At 45.1% G+C, this 22,463-nt stretch overlaps 1 protein-coding gene across 1 annotated transcript in view; it reads right to left on the bottom strand.

The window, feature by feature from the left end:
* Window positions 1-1,213: 1,213 nt before the first annotated feature.
* The window catches only part of Coa8 (cytochrome c oxidase assembly factor 8), a 35,994-nt gene continuing 14,744 nt past the window's right edge, over window positions 1,214-22,463 (bottom strand). The window contains exons 2-5 of the mRNA XM_048431375.3: window positions 14,175-14,372; window positions 11,919-11,982; window positions 3,787-3,877; window positions 1,214-1,513 (exon numbers count right to left, since the gene is read on the bottom strand). Of these exons, the coding sequence (XP_048287332.1) occupies window positions 1,408-1,513; window positions 3,787-3,877; window positions 11,919-11,982; window positions 14,175-14,372 (459 nt within the window). The 3' untranslated portion in view covers window positions 1,214-1,407. The remainder of the gene's footprint in view (window positions 1,514-3,786; window positions 3,878-11,918; window positions 11,983-14,174; window positions 14,373-22,463) is intronic.

The raw sequence follows: 22,463 nt of genomic DNA on the forward strand, positions 1-22,463 counted from the left end.
ATCCCTTGGTCCAGTGCGACGGTGGAGGAGAGCAGCTCCCGAAGCTATCCTGTGACCACACACACGCACATGCACAAAAATAAACACACACACACACACCACATACACACACACACACTATAAAAAGGAGGAACAGTTTTGGCCTTCAACCTGATGGCCTGGAAAAATGAGTCTCAAGTCCCCTTTTGCTGAGACTGTGACTGTAGTTACCATAACCAGGTGAGGACCTGACAAGGCCCTGCCATCTGCACGAAGCCAGCAGCTTCTCCAGAGGTGGCTGCTGACACGATACTTAGGCAAGTGGCATAGTCCCTGGCCTTCAGCTGTAGGGACCGTTTCCAAAGGTCCCTGGCTCTAACGCTACCTGCCCCCCTGACTAAAGCTTGCTTTATTTTCTCTTCCCTGAAACAAGAAGCCTGGTTCTCGGATCCCTGAGGACAACACCGTCCTCATACAATCTATATCTACTTGGACTAGTCGCCGAGCCACCAACTGAAGGGCAGAGCGCATCTGTTCGACAATGGCAATATCCCTGTCCCAGGGTGACAATTCCGGGACAAATGATGAGAGCACTGGTGATGAGGGGTCCGCACAGGTTTGGCAGGGCCGTCAGTTACAGCACACAGGGCGACAACATGAGCTTCTTGCTGCTGGCGAACTTCTGGAGATACTGGGGCAGAGGAGAAAGGAACCAGTCTGAACCAGTCTCACAGTTCCAGAGGCCCCAGCTCAGGCCCCTCGGCCCCACTGCCTTTGGGCGGCTGGAGAGGTACCGTCTGTGGTGGCAGGAGGAGGCTGCTTACTTTGTGGCAGTCAAGAAGCAGAGAGAGAAAGGGGCTGGACTCCTCCTAGCCCCTTTGAGAGAATGCCCTTTGACCAACTATCTCCAACTAGGCTCCAGCAGGTTCCCCCGTCTCCCTATAGCACCAGCAGCTGGGGACTAAGTCTTCAGCACCTGAGCCTTTGGGAGGCATTCAATAGGAGAGGCCACACCAGTCCACAGTCACCACACACGTCTCTATGTTCTCTCTAACCATGGTGATGGCTGCTGAGGGGTCACCTCACTGTAAAATGACACTATCACTCTGTGATCACTAGTCTTCCCACGAAGATGCCGCATCTGCTTGTGTCTGATGTTACTGTGTCGGGGCTTGGATCCGAGGCTCCCAGCACCACCACAGCAGCTGAAGATCATCCCCAACCTGCAGTGGTCTAAGCGTGTCAGTGAAGCTTTATTCATATTTTGACACTGGTATAATTCAGGACACACACAATAAACACACAGCACACCGACAAGAACAAGCCAGCTGGGGACGCAGTCAGCAAAGGCTGCACATGGGTCAGGTGTGAGACTTGTGCTCACACACAGCTTCCACGGCCCTCGTGGGGTCAGGTCCAGGTGGGCTCCTAGCTGCTCGTCTTCTTTGGCTTCTGTCTCAGCTTGTTCCACATCTTCTCCAGGGCCACTTTCCCCATGAAGAACGTGATGGCAAAATTACGCTTGTACCAGTCTCTACAGAGAAAGAGAGGTGCTCCAGTCAACTCAGGGACAGCAGCTCCCTCTGACTCCCTACTTCCACCCCGGCTGGCCATACACACATAGAGCCAGTTTCCCTATGTATGGAGGGCTCTAATCTCCCTCTGGCCTGTACTAAAGGATTCATAAGATCCTCTCTGAATCCAGCAACATTCAAGATAGACACTGCAGAGAGATCAGTAACCATGGAACACAGTCTGGGAGGCTTTCTAGGGACCAGAGGGGTGTCCTGTCTTGGTCTAATTTGTATGAAAAGTATACAGGCCCAGTGCTCCCCAGTAGGAAGTTAACTGGTCACGAGCTCTAAATCCCCTCTTCTGGATGACAGGCCTCTCATCCTCATACAAACCGTGGTAGAATCTGTAAAGAAAATGCTGCCTCCAAGTCATTTGATGGCGCCTTTCTACTGGTGAAGCCTGGAGAACTCACTGCACAGGAGAAAGGCTCATCTTGGCCCTGGTGCAAGCCCCTGGCAGCCAAAGACACCAGTACCAGGCACCAGGCCCCTGAGCTACTGAACCACTTCTGCTAGTGCTGGGTTTACTGAGCCCTTGGATGTCAGTACAGAAGCTGGGAGAGGAAGCAGAGCCCTAAGGGAGTGACAGCACAAGTCACACAGTCTAAGTCCCCAGACTCCACCTACAGGAGCAGGGCTCCCCTGACGGAAGCACCCTGAGTAAGGAAGAAAAGGTTGAGAGAGCAGGGGGCGCCCTACCAGGCCACACTGTGATGCAGATGGTCTGACCTAGTGCAGGGGGAAAAGCTAGCAAAGCCTCCTGTTTCTGTGCCCAGGCCTCCTGAGCGCCACTGTGCACACAGGGCCTGTAGGGGGCAGCCGGGCACTGTGAGCACAGGCCCCTGTGCTGAGTCACTAACTAGGTCAGGGTAATGCACATCAGACACGGACCTGATGCTCCTCCAGCTGCCACTGCCACCCATGTGCTCTTAAGGTCTTGCTACTCTGGCCACACCCAGCCCCGTCATGGCTACATTTTAAAGCAAATCTAAAGTTGCACCTTAACTTTCACCAGATATAACCAAAAGCTTAGATGACTATTTAAAAAAATCAGATTTATCAGGCCAAGCACGGGGGCCCCCACCTTTAATCTCAGCACTTGAAAAGAAGCAGAGGCAGGCGGACTGAGTTTGAGTCTAGCATGGTCTACATAGTGAGTGAGATTCTTTCTCCAAACATCAAACCCACCAACCAAACAATAGTAATAACAAAAAAGAGTCAAATACGGTGATGTCTGCCTATAATTCTATTACTCCCAAGGTAGAGGCCTGGTTCACAAAGCAAGTTTCAAGCCTAAATATGAGACCTTGTCTCAAATTAAATAAATATATAAAACAGGAAAAAAAAAGTCACAAGTCTGACAGGATGATAACTACCTCATGGATACAACCACCCCATCTTTAGACACTCTGTCCAAATATCTCAGGACTGAACACTCTATGGAATTCCCAATATTTTGAACTGAGCCGGCATCTTCAGGTTATCATTTCAAAGGTCTTCAACGCCCCTCCCCAGTTACACACTCCTTTTGCCTAAGAACTGGTACTTGGATGAAGTCCAACCACACTAGGACCCCATCTCTCACGAAACCCCCTGCAGGAGCGGACTATACATCCTCCTGCAGCACACTGGGATGTCCCCCTGCATGGGGCGCAGGTGTGTCGTCATGATTTGTCAACACTCCATCCTCATAGCTCTCTTTGCCCAGTGATTTCAGCAGCCAGGGATGACAAGTGCCTAGATCTCCGTGTGCTACTTGGAACATAGTAACTCATCACCTCTGAATGTCCTTTGGTGTGGTTACCCTTACATACTATGCACACAGAGCAGGGAAGCTGACATTCTTGACATTTTTCCACATGTAGCCTTACATAGCCAAAAGAGACCCATGAGCTTTGGTGAGTACTAGCAGGTCCTTCCTGGTCTCTGCATAGCTCTCCCGTGGCCTTTGACCTCTGCTGACCTTCTTGTTTCCACACAGTCACATCCTGACTGACCCCACACCTCCAGGGAAAAACAAGGGAAGTCTTCAGGATCTACTCGCTGACCCAAGGCCTGGGACACCATGAGTGCCGTGCACGCGGGGAGGCTGACAAGTTTAGCTAAAATGGCAAAAATAAGAAAATTATGCAAGTACCGCCACTTTTGAAAATATCAAAGCTTTAAACTGAGGTCAGAAAATAACCAGATGTGGCTGTGCTACAGTAACTGCTGGGACGAGGCAGACACTCACCGGTTGTAACGCATGTGCTTCTGGAAATTCTTACTCAGAAACTCCTTGTAAAAGTCAGCCATTTCCTCTGCATCCAATGCTGTCCTTTGGCCTGGAAGTAAATTACAATTTTTAAAAAAGATTTATTTATTATGCATAGTGTTCTGCCTGCATGTATGCCTGCAGGCCAGAAGAGGGTATCAGATCTCATTATAGATGGTTGTAAGCCACCATGTGGTTGCTGGGAATTGAACTCAGGACCTCTAGAAGGGCAATCAGTGCTCTTAACCTCTGAGCCATCTCTCCAGCCCCAGTAAATTACAATTTAACATAAGACTCGAGGAGAAGCTGCCTGTGGTAGTGCACATTTATCAGCCCAGACCACAGGTCTAAGTCCAGGTGTCAGAAGTTTGGGGGCAGCCTTGGTTATAGAAGATCCTGTCTCGCAATTCCAAACACCAGGGGCCTGTGACATGACTTAGTGGAAAAGGCACTTGCTGCCACGTCTGAAGACCTAAGCTGGATTCCTGGGACCCAGAAGGTAGAGGAAGGAGAAAATGGACCCCCATTAATTGTCCTCTGGCCTCACATGGATGCTACAGTACATGTACCACCACCCCCGCGCACACACACACACAAAAAGTAAAAGTTTTTATTTAAAGATTCTATTTTACTTTTTAAATTATGTATATATGTGTGTGCCCTATAGGTCTGTGCAAAGTGGGTATGTAGAGTTCATGTACAGGCCTGAAGGTGTCTGATGCCCTGGGCTAGGGTCACAGGCAGCTGTGAGCCATGTCACATGGCTGCTGGGAACCAGACTGGGTCCTCTACTAGAACAGTAGGAGCATAACCACTGAGTCACTGCCCCCGTTACTACTTTCTACGTTTCTTTTATGTGTACGGATGTTTTGCCTGCACTGGACATTTGCACATCACTTGTATGCCTGGTGTCTACAGAGACCCCTGGAAGTAGAGTTACAACTGGTCATAAGCCACCATGTGGGTGCTGGGATGGAGTCCAGGTCCTCCATGAGAGCAGCCAGTGCTCTTAACTGCTGAGTCATTTCTCCAGCCCAGCTTTTGTTGCTGTTGTTTTGTTTTTTAATGTTAAAAAAGGAAGACAGAAAAGAAAAAGTAAGGCTGGGATTATGGTTCAGCTGGTAGAGTGTCTGCCTTGGGTCTGAGTCCCAGAGTCACATAAACCAGGGATGGGGAGGATCATAAAACCAAGGTCATTCTGGATCAAAAACAACACAAACCAAACAACAACAACAACAACAACAAAAAATGAAGGCCAAAGGCCAGGCGGTAGTAGCACACATCTTTAATCCCAGCACTTGGGAGACAGAGGCAGGCAGATCTCTATGAGTTCAAGGCCAGACTGGTCTACAGAGCAAGTTCCTTCCAAGACAGGCTCCAAAGTTACAGAGAAACCCTGTATCGAAAAAAAAAATTAGGCTGAGCAGTGGTGATGCACACCTTTAATCCCAGCACTCAGGAGACAGATGCAGGCAATGGTGTGTGTGCTGTGCATTCCTGCTAATATGCAGATTTACTACAGATGTAGACAACGGTGTGTGTGCTGTGCATCCCTGCTAATGTGCAGGGTTTACTACATGATGCAGGCAATGGTGTGTATGCTGTGCATCCCTGCTAATGTGCAGATTTACTACATGATGCAGGCAATGGTGTGTATGCTGTGCATCCCTGCTAATGTGCAGATTTACTACAGATGCAGGCGCGACGGTGTGTGTGCTGTGTGTTCCTGCTGATGTGCAGATTTACTACAGATGCAGGCAACGGTGTCTGTGCTGTGCATCCCTGCTGATGTGCAGATTTACTACAGATGCAGGCGCGACGGTGTGTGTGCTGTGCATTCCTGCTAATGTGCAGATTTACTACAGATGCAGGCAACGGTGTCTGTGCTGTGCATCCCTGCTGATGTGCAGATTTACTACAGATGCAGGCAACAGTGTGTGTGCTGTGCATCCCTGCTGATGTGCAGATTTACTACAGATGCAGGCAACGGTGTGTGTGCTGTGCATCCCTGTGATGTGCAGAGTTTACTACATGATGCAGGCAACAGTGTGTGTGCTGTGTGTCTCTGCTGATGTGCAGAGTAAGAGTCAAGCCCTTGCAGGCTCGGCTGTGCTGTCCACTGTGCTAACCATACATAGCACTTTATTCACATGTGTTTGTTCCTGCTGTCCCCTCACCTAAAGGACTCTTCTGAGAACACCCCCCCCACACAACACACCCCACACAAACATGCACACATGTACACTGACAGGTGCCCACTCTACTCCCTAATTCCCTGCTTGCTTTCTCTGAGGGTCCACACATTAGAAGTGCAGTGTCAATCTATCAAGCCACCTGCATGCTGACCCTGCTCTGTTGACTTGTCAGCTCCCAAAGGCAGCACTGAGGTTCTCTGCTCCACCCACCCCACCCCCGGAGCCAGCTGCATGCCTCTGGGAAGATGATGCTACTCAAGTGAAGGGGGGTACCTGCCATCTGCCAAGTTAGGGACGCCAAAGGTTCCAGGGAAGGTGACACATAAGCTGGTCTCAAAGGACACAGACAGGTGGAAGTAGGACCAGACTGGAGGACACCAGGATGGAGCGAGCCCAGTGCAGAGATGCTTTCGGGGTGGCAGATCTTAGCTGATCTTAGGGAAGGAGCCCTCTCCTCCAGCAGCACCTCTGGGCCTTTCATAGGGAGAGGGACTGTCAAAACAGAAAAGCTGTTCTCCTGGCAACAGCAGCACAAGCTGTTTCACTGGAGGGACAGGTTCTCCCGTTGTCCACATAGACGGGAAGTGTGTCCTCCCTTCACTTATTTCCTTGTCTCAAGCAAATCATCATGCCAGCCCAGACTCACAGAGGCTTCTCTGAGGCTTGGCAGTAGTTGGAGAGCTGAGGGGACTCTAGGTGGGCTTGTCATTGCTGCACTCAGTGGAGGGTGGAGGCAGGCAGAGCTGCCCACACCTGATGCTTCCCCAGGGGCTCTCAGACAGGGTCACCTTATCCCAACACCTCGGGCAATGATCAGACAGCAGGAATTCCATCGATGCTTGCCAAGTCATCCTTGCTCTACGCCTGCCATCTCTGCCTCTTGTTATTGAACATAAAACAGACTGGAGCAGGAAAAAGGGTAAAGAGAGGCTGGGGCACAGAAAGGGAAGAGGAGGAAGGGAGCAATTAACGGAGGATGGAGATGGAAAACTCAATTCATTACATCATTACCGGAAACGTGTGGGTGTCTCACAAATGCCATCTGACAAAGTGGATCTGTCTCCATGGCTCCCTCTTTTCTGGATGCACAAACACTTGTGCAGTCAAAGAAATGGGAGGTGTGGGGGAGTGGCTCTTTCCAGATCACTTCCTGTTCTTGATGTCAGTCGGTGAATTTCCCACATGGCAGCAAAACTTGCAGACCAGCCAGGCAGCAGGTGGCCAGTCGCTCTACCTAGTCTGCAATCACCCAGCATCCAGACATTCCCCACTTTGCAATTAAAGAAAGCCTGAAAGGAACACGTGCTGGACTCACTGTTTGCCCCACAAGGGCTTCTTAAGAGATGGTTCATGGCTACTGCTTGCTTTCTTCTTTGCATGTCATAATGGGTTCAGCCGGTAGATCCTTCTAGAAAAGGCTAGGAACTTCAGGCTGTCACCAGCCACCAGGACTGAGTGAAAACTTCCCTATGAATTCAGAAAGCACAGACAGCTGCCTTGCTGCTTGAGACACACTGTTGGTTTACAGTGAGCAGCCTCCTCTCCACACGCTGGTCACATATCCGTGGGTATCATAGGAAGGCAAATTTGCTGTAGTCTACTTAAAAGCCGCGAAGACCCATGCCATCCTGGCTACAAACACCACCCATCTGCCATTTATGGTGAACTGCGTGTGTTTCCTGGACACTGACAACATTGTTTGGCCCCTCTGAGCCTCTTCCATCTCCCATTCTCATGGCAGCAGCCAGGCTCATTCAACACAACCCCATCTCTGTCTGCTGAGCCAAGGCCCAGCAGGGCTGGAAGCTGGCCTAGGGGCTACCATCACTGGACAGAGGAATAAACAGGGAGGCAGAGGGCCAGAGTACACAAAGCAAGAGAAGAGCAAGACAGTGCAGGAGAGAAATTTTGGGAAGGAGTCCTAGGGTAGATTTGCCCCCGCTGAGTACAGCCCATGGCCGGGGCCCTGCTCCCCACACACAGGTCCTCAACATCCACTGAGCCTACTCAGCCAACACCTGCGGCTAGTCCCCCCACAGGCGCCCCAGTCATTCAGACACTTGCAGTCCCATGCTGCTGATGTTTGAGCCTCCTGTGCCCTAAGATGCAGATGGTACAAACTTTAGTATGTGGAGATGAACAGGAGGCCCCCAGGTCATTGCATGGGTGCTTTCAAAGGGTACTCTGGAACTTAGGTCCCATCCATTTACAAAACTGGGTTGGGAGGGGGGGGCTGGAGAGGTGGCTCAGAGGTTGAGAACATTGGCTGCTCTTCCAGAGGTCCTGTGTTCAATTCCCAGCAACCACTGGTGGCTCACAACCATCTGTAATAAGATCTGGTGTCCTCTTCTGGCCTACAGGCATACATGCAGGCAGAACGCTGTTTACGTAATAAATAAATATTTAAAAACTGGGTTTTTCTTAACATATACAATTTATTTTTATGTCCTTTGTGTTTGCCTGCATGTCTGTCTGTTTGAGGTGTCAGAACCCCTAGAACTGGAGTCACAGACAGTTGTGAGCTGTCATATAGGTGCTGGGAATCGAACCAGGTTCAATCTCTAGAAGAGCAGCCAGTGCTCTTATCCACTGAGCCATGATTCTGTTGTTCTTCAGCCCCTGGTACTGGAGAATTGTCTGTATTCTGTCAATCATGTTCTAAATAAATGCTGAATGGGGGCTGGAGAGATGGCTCAGTGGTTAAGAGCATTGCCTGCTCTTCCAAAGGTCCTGAGTTCAATTCCCAGCAACTACATGGTGGCTCACAACCATCTGGATTGGGGTCTGGTCTCCTCTTCTGGCCTGCAGGTGTACATGTAGATATATTGTATACATAATAAATAAATAATAAATAGATAGATAGATAGATAGATAGATAGATAGATAGATAGATAGATAGATAAATGCTGATTGGCCAAAAGCCAGGCAGGAAGAATAGGTGGGAAAACCAGACAGGACGTAGAGGTGGGGAATAAGAACAGGAGTATTCTAGGAAGGAGGAAGCCCATTCCTCCCAATTCTGCCCAGATCACCAAAGAAGCAGGATGTGGCCTGAAAAGGGTACTGAGCCACGTGGCTAACATAGATAAGAATAATGGATTAATATAAGTTACAAGACTTAATAAGAAGCCTGAGCTAATGGGCCAATCAGTTTATCATTAACATAGAATCTCTGTGTGATCTTCTTTGGGGCTAAACAGCTGCAGGAACTGGGCAGCACAGAAACCCCGATAAGCAGGCCCTCACGTTACAAGACCCATGATTTTTGTTGTTGTTGTTTGTTTTTCAAAACAAGGTTTCACTGTGCAGCCCTGGCTGTCCTGAAATTCACTTTGCAGACCTGGCTGGCCTTAAACCCACAGAGATCTGCCTGCCTCTGCCTCCCAAGTGCTGAGGTTAGAGGCGTGCGCCACCATCTTCTGACTCAGCTTGACTTTCTACCATTAGAAATGCCAGATTTAACTCTGAAGCCTATCAGTAACTGATACCCAATAATTAAAAAAAAAATATTTGGAATGTGTATTCTAAGAGGAATAAATCTAAATTTTTTCTTTTACATCAAAAGCAATTTGTTTTTCCAATATAACTTACTAGACAAACCTCCTTTGACTTCAGCTCCAGGGAGCTTCTAAAGAGCCCCACATGGTAAGCATTTCTCAGCACATGTGTGTTCTGGACAACTGAGCCATCTTACCTACTGTGCACCTCTCCCCCATTTCAACTGGTCACTGTGTAGCCTCGACAGAACAAGATGTTTCTAGCATGTATACATTATAGAGCAGCTGCATCTAGCTAGCTGACGGGGGAAACTCCCCAGAGCTGTCATTGTGGTGAAGAACTCGCCATCCATGCTCAGCAGTTTCCAGTAACACCTTATTAACCATGCTGCTCCCACCCAACTGGGATTATCTTCCCTCCACATGACGCTCTGAATACTCCCAGAGTGGTGACTCTGCACTGTCCCTCTCTAGACAGTCTGTTTCTTTTCATTGCCAAATTAATTATAAATGTTACTTAAGGCCAGTCTTTCAGTACATAGCAAGAGTCACTAATAAGACTGTCATGTTCAGAGAAGTCAAAACAACTCTCCTATTAGAAAAATGGCCAGTCTCTAATGCAGTATCACAGCATGAGCTGAGCCGATACCACCATCTGGTAGAGCACAGATACCCCTTTACCACACATGTGTGAGAATGTGTGTTTCTCTCTCTCTCTCTCTCTCTCTCTCTCTCTCTCTCTCTCACGCACGCATGGCAGGCAGAGGCTGAATTGAGAACTGCTGATCAGCGAGGCCTTTGGGTCTGACTGCCTTGGGCAGACTCTCGTCTCCTATCTCACTCTATGGTTGCAGGCTGGGTACTCACCCAGTTGAGCCTCAGACTTATCACACAGCATTTGGTCTTTGGGCTTGATACATAGAAGGGACTCAGCAGAGTGCCTGGCACTCAGTCAGGACCAAACTGACCCCACCGTTCAGGGTGGGATCAGTAGAGAGTGATGGTAGTTTTAACTCAATGACAGACCCAGCTTTGGAGGTTAATGGTTCTGAACTGTCCATGTGAATATTTTGACAGCAGGCATCTGCTTAACAAACAGTTAGAATTTTAGTAAGGCCAGACCTCAACACTAAGAGAAAATGGCCAAGGCTATTTTGAACAAAAGAAATGGCCATTCAGGTAGTGGGGAAGCTGGGACTGAAAGACTACCATGAATTCAAGGCCAGTCCCAGCTACATATTTTTTGGAACTTTAAGTCTCAAAAAAATCAAAAACCAAACAAACAAAAAGGAAACAAGCAAATCCAGCAGCCTGTGTTGTTTCCCTGCCTAGGAATGTGAGGCAGGGAGCTGTTCTGTGGCCAGAGTCCAGAAGCCTAAGGTGAGGACTGGACGTGATGGCCACACCTTTAATCCAGCACTTCAGATCTCTGAGTACAAGGCTAGCCAGGGCTACGTAGTGAGATATAGTCTCAACAACAACAAAAGCCCAAAGAACCAGGTGTGCATCTTGGGTAGAACAGTCTAGCTATGGTGCAAAGGATTAATTTAAAACAGGGTTTGACAAAGGACATTTAGAGGTCAATTCTATTTTTTGTAAATTAACCCAAACTTTCTGTATAAGCTTTACAGCAGGCTGAATGGTGCCAACAGATACCCAGGCAACCACAAAGGCCCTTACAGAGAAAAGTACACTAGCTTCTGATTTAAAGATGGGGCCAGGTATGGTAGTGCATACCTTTAATCCAGCTCAGGAGGCAGACACAGGAAGATCTCTGTGAGTTCAAGGCCACCCTGATCTATAGAGCAAGTTCCAGGTCAACCTTCATAGTAAGATCCTGCCTCAAAAAATAAAATAAAACAAACAGAGAAGCTACAGTGGATAGAGAATTAACAGGGGCCTGAACTTTAACAATGGTTACAAGACAGGGAAGCAGAAGTATTGGGAAACACGCAGTTCAGTTGCCTGATTCAGAGAGGAAGGCCAACAGACAGCTCTCTGCTTTCTGCTTTGAGAACTGACTCAGGAACCCAGGAGACCTGGGAAGGCAGGAGAGTTGGGACATCACAGAGGCCTCATGACCTTGGCTTGAAGTCACTCATCAGAAGGACAAAGGGCTGTGCAGTCCAATGCCTGAGTTCTTACCTACAGTGCTCAGGGCCCTGGATTCTATTCCCAGGAAAATCAAAGGAATAAGGAAGACCTAAACTCTTAGAGGCTGTGACTTCAACTAAAGGAGGAAGAGAAAAGAGGGAGCCTGAAGCTTGTAGGATCCATGATGGTACACATTCACACAGGAAAAGAAATCTCCATAGGCGAGTGAGACAGCAAGGGGAGGAAACAGAGGATGTGTGCCCCTCCACGCCCCCTTCACTCAACAACCCATCTTTTGACATTAACACAGAATAATCATACTAACCTGACTTGGTTCGCAGGCCTGAGCCTTTAGCTTGAAGTCTTGAACAAATGAATTCTTCTTTTTCCTGAAAGACAACAATCAGAACCCTCTTAGCTAGGTGATTAGTACCGGTCTATACTCCCCAAACTTGGGGAGTGGAGACAGGGGGATTGAGTGATTAAGGTCATCCTCAGGTACAAGTATGAGCCCACCATGCCTACATGAGATCCTGTCTTGAAAAAATCAAAATCCCTCTTCTTAGCAGAAGTGGTGGTACATGCCTTTAACCCAGACACTCAGGAGGCCTAGGCACCCTGGGAAACTTTAACATGACTGCATCTCAAGGTAAAAATTAACACAGGCTAGAATTGTAACTCACTAGTAAAGTATCTGCCCAATACAGGCCCTAGGTTTAATCCCCAGTACCAAAAACAAAAGGAAAAAGAGAATGGTCTTTAGCTTCTTCCCTCTCTCGGCTATGAGCACAGTGCAGAGAAATGTGGAAGTTTCCTGAGAAACACCACACCTCAAAGCCTGCTTTCTAAAAAGATTATCTTAAATGCTGGGCGATGGTAGCGCACGCCCTTAGTCCCAGTACTCGGGAGGCAGAGGCAGGCGGATCTTTGTGAGTTCGAGGTCAGCCTGGTCTACAAGAACTAGTTCCAGGACAGGCTCCAAAGCTACATGTCTTGAAAAACCAAAAAAAAAAAAAAAAAGACTATCTTATGTGTGTATGCATGTGTGTCTGTGTACAGCATGCATGTACAGTGACTGAGGAGGCCAAACGAGGGCACTGGATCCCCTGAAACAAGAGTCCCAGACAGTTGTGAGCCACCAGTGCTCTTACCTCCGAGCACCTCTCCAGAGCCCATCAGAGCTTGTTTTAAACCATCTCAGTCTGGTTAAAGTTTCATGCTAGGGCCGGGCTGTGGTGGCAAATGCTTTTAATCCCAGAACTCAGGAAGCAGAGGCAGGTGGATCTCAGTGAGTTCGAGGCAGCCTGATTTACAGAACGAGTTCCAGGACAGGCTCCAAAACTAGAGAGAAACCCTTTTTGAAAAACAAACACAACAACAAAACAAAAGTTTTGAGCTTGGTATAGGAAACTTTTCACATAACCGAGGATGGATTCAAACTTGCCAAGTGGTAGAGACTGGCCTTGTATTCCCGATCCAGAGTGCTGGGGTAACAGGTGTGTGCTACTACTCCCAGCTTGAAAAAGGACTCAAAAACAAGATAGTCAATGGATTTGGGAAGCTGTGTCCATAGAATACAACAGAGACTTCATTATCCAGCACAGCCTGGATAGCCAAGACTGGCAGTGTGTGTGTGTGTGTGTGTGTGTGTGTGTGTGCCAGAATTGAGACATGGAGGCTTCTTTTTAGGTGGAAGAACAGCAACCTTTATTTTGTCTAGCAACCTTTTATACCTCCACTCCTTTCGTGGAGACTCATCGGCCAGAAAGAACATAAACATCCTTGTCAATTACAGACCACAAGGAAGTTCTGCTGCCGGTCAGGGGGAGTGAGGGCAGCTGGATCACAACAATATTTTCTTTTCTAGTAGGATATTTATACTCATTTCTCATGCAGCTTATGAATAAGTCATTAAAAATCTTAACGTCTCTTGCTGGGTGATGGTGGCATACGCCTTTAGTCAGCACTTAGGAAGCAGAAGCAGGGGGATCTCTGTGAGTTCGAGCACAGCCTGGTCTACAAAGTGAGTTCCAAGACAGCCAGGCCTACAAAATGAAACCGTCTTGAAAACAAAAGAACAAAAAAACTTGAACTCTCATAAGTGACAACCTATGACAATTATTTCTCATCAACAGGTACACACTGAGGATAGGAACCAGTCCTGGCCCCCTGCTACTTCTCTTCCCCCTGCTACTTCTCTTCCTAGAAAGCCTCAAACTCTGTGACCTATAACTGACCAAGGCGTCTTCCACACAGTTACACAGTGGCTTAAAACAATCTTTGATCTCCTAAAGACTTTTGTGTTATCTATTTTGAGACAGGGTCTCACTATGTATCTCAGGCTAGTCTGGAGCTCACTAAGACAACCAGGCTGCTAGCGGTCTCTCTGCCATTGACTCCCAAGCGCTGAGATTAAAGGAATGCAGCACATCACCTGGCTGCTAAAGACACTATTCAGAGACAAACCATTCTACAGATACGCATAAACCCCAACAGAATAGCAACAATGTAAACCCTGAAGATTTAGCGCCCCCAAGTGGCTGAGTGTACTGTGTATCACTGATCTGAATCCCACACTTACCTTATTAAAGGTCAAATTCTGGTTCGCCCAGAACTGCTGATTCCATTCTTGTGTTTCTTGTCTCAGTTCTCTAAGCCTTTGTTCCAAGGGGGATTCGTTTTCAGGAATATGAAAATGAACCGGACGAAGGTTTGAGTGTTTATCTGGAGGTCCTATCCAATCATGACAAGACTGTCTTGGAGGGCAGAATCTTGAGACCTTTAATGAAAGACACAGGATTAACATGCAACTAAACCCTCCCCTAGTGTTATAAATTTAACAACCTGCATTTACTCAATGCCACCATCAGTTTATTCTGTGAAAGACTACAATGTATCCAATAACTTTCCAAACAAAGAGCTATAGTACGAATTTTGTTTGTTTGTTTTTCCCCCTGCAGTTTCTTCAAACAGAATGTAACTATGTGGCTTAGGCTAGATTCACAATCCTTTTGCCTCAGCATCCCACGTGCTGGTATTACAGGCAAACACTACCACACCTGACTTAATTTAACATTATACTGTTCACCAAATAATGCTAAAACAGTTCTACATCCTGACAGAGAAGGCCAGGCCTAGCAGGCAGGCCTTTTCCTCCAGCTGGGAAGCTAAAGCACGGTCACAGCTGGAAGTCAGCCTGGACAATGTAGTACATCCTGCCTCAAAGTGACAAGTGCAAAGATAAGGACAGAGTACGAGGCTGGTGGTAAGAGTGTTTGCCTAGCACTCCCAGGGCTCTTGGTTCCATTTCTAGTGCATCTAAAAGCAAGCAAACAAACAAAGATGTGTGTGTTTGAGAACACATTTTGGACTTCTGAAGATGTTACTAAGGCCAGGTGGTGGTGGCCCACACCTTTAATCCCAGCACTCAGGAGGCAAAGCACAAAGATTTCTGAGTTTGAGGCCAGCCTGATCTACAGATTGAGTTCCAGGACAGCCACAAAGAAACCCTGTCTCCCAAAAAAAAAAAAAAAAAAAAAAAAAAAAATCTTTTAAGGCTAGGTGTGAGGCATACACCTTTAAACGCTCAGGAGGCAGAAGCAGACAAATATGTGAGTCTGAACCACAGAGTGAATTCCAGATTATTCAGGGCAACACAGTGAGACCTTGTCAAAAAACCAAAAGGCAGCTGGAGAGATGGCTCGGTGACTAAAAGTACTTGCTACTCTTTCAGATGACCCAGAAAGCTCATGCTGTAGTTCCCAGCTCCAAAGGAACCAGACACCTCTTCAGGCCTCAGCAGACAAGCCCAGATGTCACATAAACTTATTCACTAAAAGGCTTTCTGCCACTGTCCCCTCTGCCCCCAAATAAGTTTCTCCGCTGGTGTAGTGAGCCAGATCAAGAACTGAAAAAGTATAACAGGTATATTGAGTAAGGCAACTCCTGGGAGGGTTCTCTGGTCCCAGAGATAAAGGCCAGAGAAGTATTGTCCCCAAAGTATAGGGAGATTTTATAGGCTGTAGGCGAGGGGTGATTACGTGTCCCCCACAAGCTGGATTTCTGCCTAAATATGGTCCAAAGCTGAGCATTTAAAGGGGGGCTTGAACGGCTGGCAACTTCAGGGGAGGAAACTGCAGTAGTCACCAAGAATACAGAACTGGGCTTTTTCCTGCCTTCCCTTTGTTCAAAGACTCTTGAGTGGGTGGGTTTTGGAGAGAGAGAGAGAGAGAGAGAGAGAGAGAGAGAGAGAGAGAGAGAGAAGCAATGGGACTTTCCAGACTGTGCAGGGGGATTCAGAGGCTACAACTGTACACATAAACATAAAAATAAATCCTTCAAAATATTTTTTAAAAACCAGTGTTTTAATTATATGCTTGCTGTTGGTTCTAATTTATATGTTTGTCATAATATCAATCATCTTTTATTTATTTTATGGGTATCTTTGCTTTGCCTGCACGTATATATGTGTGATGGTGTTCGACCCCTTGAAACTGGAGTTACAGAGAGTTGTGAGTCACTATGTGGGTGCTAGGAATTGAACCTGGGTCCTCTGGAAGAGCAGCTAGTGCTCCTAACCTCTGAGCCATCTCTCCAGTCCAATAGCAGTCATCTTAAAACAAAGACTCTTCCTGCAAGTCAGGAAAGATGAAGAAACAGCTCATTTTGCAGTGCTTCACATATGCTGGGCAAGCACTCTGTCACAAGGAGCTGCATCTCGGCATCTCCAGTCCTCTAAAGCTTCTCCTATTGCTACTTTTTGTTGTTTTGTTTTGTTTTTCGAGACAAGGTTTCTCTGTATAACAGACCTAGCTGAACTGGAACTAGCCCTTGTAGACCAGGCTGGCTGCCTCTGTCTCCCAAGTACTGGGATTAAAGGTGTGTGCCACCACTGCCTGGCTCTGCTAGGTACTTTTTTTTTATTATGTATACAATATTCTGTTTGTGTATATGCCTGCAGGTCAAAAGAGGGCACCAGGCCTCATTACAGATGGTTGTGAGTCACCATGTGGTTGCTGGGAATTGAACTTCAGGACCTTTGGAAGAGCAGGCGATGCTCTTAACCACTGAGCCGTCTCTCCAGCCCCCTCTGCTACGTATTTTTAATAGGAGAAAAAAAAAAAAAGAGTGATCTGGGCACTGGGCATAGTGGCCGTGTCTGTGACCCCAGGCCTTGGGAGGCTGAGGGAGAAGCCTACTTACACCTCTAGGTGAACACATTACCACAGGAGCTAGTTTGTCCACAACTGCCCCACCCTTGACATTCCGCACCTCCACCCATGCTGCTCCAGACTGCAGCCAAAGCAATCTCTCCTAAATGCTTTTTTTGGAAACTGTGGAGTGAGGCTAGAGATGGCCCAGTGGTTAACAGCCCTTGGTGCTCCTACACAGAGCCCAAGTTCAATTCCTAGTGTCCCAACTCCAGATGAATCCGATACCTCTTTCCACTGTGGGTACCTGCACTGTTGTATATATGCCCACATACAACACCTAATTCAAAATAGAAATATTTTCATTTTGAAGTTTATTTTTATGTATGCGGTGTTTATCAGTATGTATACCTAGTTCCTGGGGAATCCAGAAGAGAATGTCAGATCCTCTGGAAATGAAGTTATAGACAGCTGTGAGCAGCTATGTAGGTGCTGAGAATTGAATCTCGGTCCTCTGTAAGAGCAACCAGTGCTCTTAACCACTGAACCACCTCGCTAACCATAATAAATATTTTTCTTTATTAGTTGTTTTTATGGTACTGGTCCTAGCCACTCCAGACAGGCACTTTCATTGTGCCACAGTCCCAGGCTCCAATGGCTTCCTTTGTGCACATGTGTGTATACCTGTTAGTGTGCCTGTGTTATTAACGAATCAATCCCACACCAGTTATGTTTTAAGGGGTTATTTATTTGGCAGGGGGTAAAACTTACATACACCATAAACCGTCAGGAAGGGAGCCTAGTCGCTGGAGCAGGAGCCGGGAGCAACAGCCGAGACCGAGCACCGGAACCAAGAGCCGGAACCAAGAGAGCCTATTCCGGATATGCTTCTCTTTTTAAAAGAGAAATATACCATGCCCCAGTGGGCTGGTATTTCAGCAGCTATTGGCTGACGAAGCGGAAGTCGCTCCCCGCTGCACTGTGGGCTCGTATTTCAGCGACTATTGGTTGAGGCAGCGGAAGTTACTCCCACAACACCTCCCCCTTTTGTTTAAGTAAGAGAGTTCTAAGCCTACTACGAAATTATATACAGCAAGTACAAACCTACACAATTATATACAATAAATACAAATATCCTATTCTAACTAGCTTAAGTCTTGTATAAGAAATAACTTGGCCACGTCATGAAAAGAAAGTAACTACGTTTATATAATCTTCAATCCCATCAAAGATCTGAGAAGGGAAATAATGTTACCTGAGTTATTAGGAAGTGCAATCAAACTTCCAGAACATGTAACAAATCACATAGACAATTGGCTACCTGGGCAAACACCCAAAATCACGTTTGCAGCGTTGAAGCAACCAACTTTGACTAAGGCCTAACGTAACTGACATACCATTTTCAAAGGCAAGGAACTTTTCAAAACTATCTTATCCTGTCTTGGCAGGATATGACAGTCCTGTTTTATCCATTTACGGATACTCTGTAACTCTGTCAGTAGTTGAGGTATGGGCATTTCTTTACCCAAAGGCCAGTTCTGCCAAGAAGAAAGGCTCCAGGTGGAGTGTCTTTGGTGCTCAACATTCTCTCGGGAATAGATCAGTGTTGCCAGGAGCGATTGTGTCTCCCTACCACAGAACTCTGAGTTAGATTAAAGGCCATTTTCTACAGCTCTTTGAAGAGGTTGAAGATTATCTATCTATACTGAATATAATGTCTATGTATCTAAAGAACCTGATTAGTCTAATTATAAATGACAAACTTAGATGACTATTGATCTATATTATTCTCAATATCTATCTAACTTAAAGACTGAAATAGTAAACAACTGTGCAATAAATGGGGACAATATGACCTCCAAGTATAAACAATGTGCAAGTATACATTGCAATATGGTAAATATATATATCAATACATAAACAATATATAAGTATCTTAATCAGAGGTAGAAGTGTACAATGCAATATGGTAAAATATACATATATCAATACAATATATATATATGTCAATACATAAAAATATTTTAAACAGAGGTAGAAGCATGCATGCCTAAAATAGTCAACATAATTTAAGTTTGTATCAATATATAAGAATCAATACCAATATATTTGTCTAAAAACAATAACTCACAAGTACAAAGCTATTATCCCATAATCCAATTATCCCTCTTTTTTTTTTTAATTCCTGCGCTTATAAAATTTCTCCCCCAACCCTCAACTCTATACTAATTATAACCAACCCCTAAATGATGTCCCTAAACCCAAGGACAAACTTTACTGGGAGAGGGGACGTCGTTCTCTAGAATTACTTCCAGCTGTCATGGGGGCGACGTTCTTTCTGGGGGATCCTGTGAAAGCAAAATGATGGTTAAATTTAAAGATCAATGTCTTTTAAAATTGCAAATAGTCTCTGAGTATTTTGTGGAGGACTGGCCAGAATGTTGTACAAGATGTGCATCATTTCAGCTAACCACGTTGGAATCGTCTTGTGCAGCTGGTACCCAAAACAGGTCTTGTAGTAGCGCTATCAGTATCATGATGTCATATCAACCAGGTGGAGTTGTTGTTATGGGGCCCCATCTTCTTCCTGGAAACTTCAAATGTCACTGCAGGAAAAACTTATTGTTCATTGTGGAAAACTTAAACATTAATCATATATATTAATCATATATTAATATCATATATTATATGATTATAATAATATATAATCATATATTAATCATATAGACATATACAGACATACATATATTCAATGAAAGACATGATAGATATATTCACTGAAAGGTATGATAGATATGAAGAAAAGTAAAAATGTTTTCTAAACTCATATTTCTTTCTGTCACATATCATGGCTCTTGACATGAGACAGAAACTCCAGAAATTCTGGGTTTTTCTTTTAACAACAGGCTTGGAATTAGAGAGGGACTGAGCCAGAGTTCAACTCTAAAACCAGCTCTATAAATTTAGAAATATGATTTAGTATATTTTACTTACAGAACCTATTCAGTTTTCTTGATAGTCCTTATTGTGCCATTATTTTCCATCTGTCAGTATTCAGATATCCAGGGTCCCTTGTACTTTTCAAAAATCAGTGTTTTCCTGTGGAGATAAGAACAGAACCCTGCCCCCATTCTATATGTTTTTCTTACCAACTGTATGAATATCATCATTGTGGATGAGCTGTCATTTCTCCTTTCCAAGAGGTTTCTCCTCTTCAAATCGAACCTTTATTAATTTTGATGGTATCCACAATTTTTCTTCTCCTGTGGAAACAAGAGCAAAACCCCTTCCCCAACGTAGCACATCTCCTGGCCTCCATTGAGAGGTCAGCACGTCTTTGAAATAAACAGGTTGGTTTAGTTCAGAAGTTTTTTCCATTATCCAATGCCTCTCTGCTGCTGTTGTTCCTTTCTCATTAGCATTAAGAAAATTCAAGGTTAATAAAGCATTATGCAATCTATTTCTGGGGGTATCTTTCGTCCCTTTCTGTTTGTTTAGCATATCCTTTATAGTACGATTTGATCTTTCTATAACTGCTTGACCTGTAGGATTGTATGGTATACCTGTAACATGCTTAATATTATAATAAGCAAAAAATCGTTTCATTTTCCTAGATACATAAGCTGGACCATTATCTGTTTTTATTTGTGCAGGTATACCCATAATGGCCATAACTTCTAATAAATGTGTGATTACTGAGTCAGCTTTTTCTGAGCTTAAAGCAGTTGCCCACTGAAAGCCTGAATAAGTGTCAATGGTATGATGTACATATTTTAATTTGCCAAATTCTAGAAAGTGAAACACATCCATCTGCCAAATTTCATTCCTTTTAATACCCTTTGGATTAGTCCCTGCAGGCAATGGTGTTTGGTTATAAAAAGAGCAAGTAGGGCATTTCTTTACAATCTCCTTAGCTTGTTGCCATGTAATAGAAAACTCTTTTTTCAAGCCTTTGCTATTGACATGATGTTTTTTATGAAATTCAGATGCCTCCAGCACACTACCAATCAATAATTGATCAATATCTGCATTACTTTGTGCTAGAGGACCTGGCAGACCTGTATGGGATCGGATATGCGTTATATATATAGGGCAGAGCCTGTTTCTGATCATGTCTTGTACCTGGATAAACAATGAGGTCAGTTCTGTATCATCAGGTATAAATTCAGCAGTTTCAATATGCAAAATAACTCTTTCTGCATATTGTGAGTCAGTAATTATATTAAGAGGTTCTTTAAAATCCCTAAGCACCATAAGGATGGCATATAATTCTGCTTTCTGGACAGAATCATAAGGACTTTGTTCCACTTTACTCAATTCTTCTGATTTGTAACCTGCTTTCCCTGATTTATTAGCATCGGTATAAAATGTATGGGCTCCGGTTATTGGAGCATCACGGACAATTCGAGGGAGGATCCAAGAAGTTCTCTTTATAAAGTTAAGTCTCTTGCTTTTTGGGTAATTGTTATTGATTTCTCCCAAAAAATTAGCACAAGCTCTTTGCCATGGTTCATTGTCTTCCCACAACTTTTTTATCTCATCAGCAGTGAAAAGCACTATAATTTCTGATGGGTCTATACCTGCTAATTGACGAAGTCTCAATTTTCCTTTTATAATCAATTCAGAGACTTTTTCCACATAAGTTTTTAATTTTTTACTTGGTTTGTGTGGCAAAAAAATCCATTCTAAAATAGTATCTTCCCTCTGCATTAAAATTCCTGTAGGAGAAATTCTGGAAGGCAATATAACTAGAACGCAACTAAAATTTGGATCCACCCTATCTACATGTGCCTCCTGTAATTTTTCCTCAACCATCATCAGTTCCTTTTCTGCTTCAGCTGTTAACTCTCTGGGACTATTCAAATCTTTGTCACCATCTAAGGTTTTGTTTAAATGAATTATTAGATCAGGTGTTATCCCAACAGCTGGTCGTAGACTGGAAATGTCTCCTAATAATCCTTGAAAGTCGTTAAGCGTTCGTAACCGGTCTCTCCTGATTTGTGCCTTTTGAGTCTTAATTCTTTGTAAGCCTATTTTATAACCTAAATAATTAACAGAATCTCCTCTCTGAATTTTTTCAGGAGCAATTTGCAATCCCCATTTAGGTAATACTAGTTTTACTTCTTCAAACAGCCTTTCTAAGGTATCTTTGTTTTGATCAGATATCAGGATATCATCCATATAGTGGTATATTATGGACTTAGGAAATTGTTTGCGTATAATTTTCAATGGTTGGCTTACAAAATATTGGCACAGGGTGGGAGAGTTCAACATTCCCTGTGGGAGGACGGTCCACTGGTACCTCCTTGCAGGCTGAGAGTTATTATAGGTAGGCACTGTGAAGGCAAACTTTTCTCTATCTTTTTCTTGTAATGGTATAGTGAAGAAACAATCTTTCAGATCAATAACTATAAGAGGCCATCCCTTTGGTAACAGGGAGGGCAGAGGAATTCCAGATTGCAGAGGGCCCATAGGTTGAATAACCTTGTTGATAGCTCTAAGATCTGTCACCATTCTCCATTTACCAGATTTTTTCTTAATAACAAACACAGGAGAGTTCCAAGGGCTGGTAGATTCTTCTATATGTCCAGCATCTAATTGCTCTTGTACCAGCTGTTCTAAAGCCTGTAACTTTTCCTCAGCTAAAGGCCACTGTTTAGTCCATATTGGTTTCTCAGTCAACCATTGTAGAGGCATGGCTGTTGGTACCTCTGAAGAGC

This window comes from Myodes glareolus, chromosome 11 (genome assembly GCF_982192425.1).
Source record: "Myodes glareolus chromosome 11, mMyoGla1.1, whole genome shotgun sequence".
Taxonomy (NCBI): Eukaryota; Metazoa; Chordata; class Mammalia; order Rodentia; family Cricetidae; genus Myodes; species Myodes glareolus.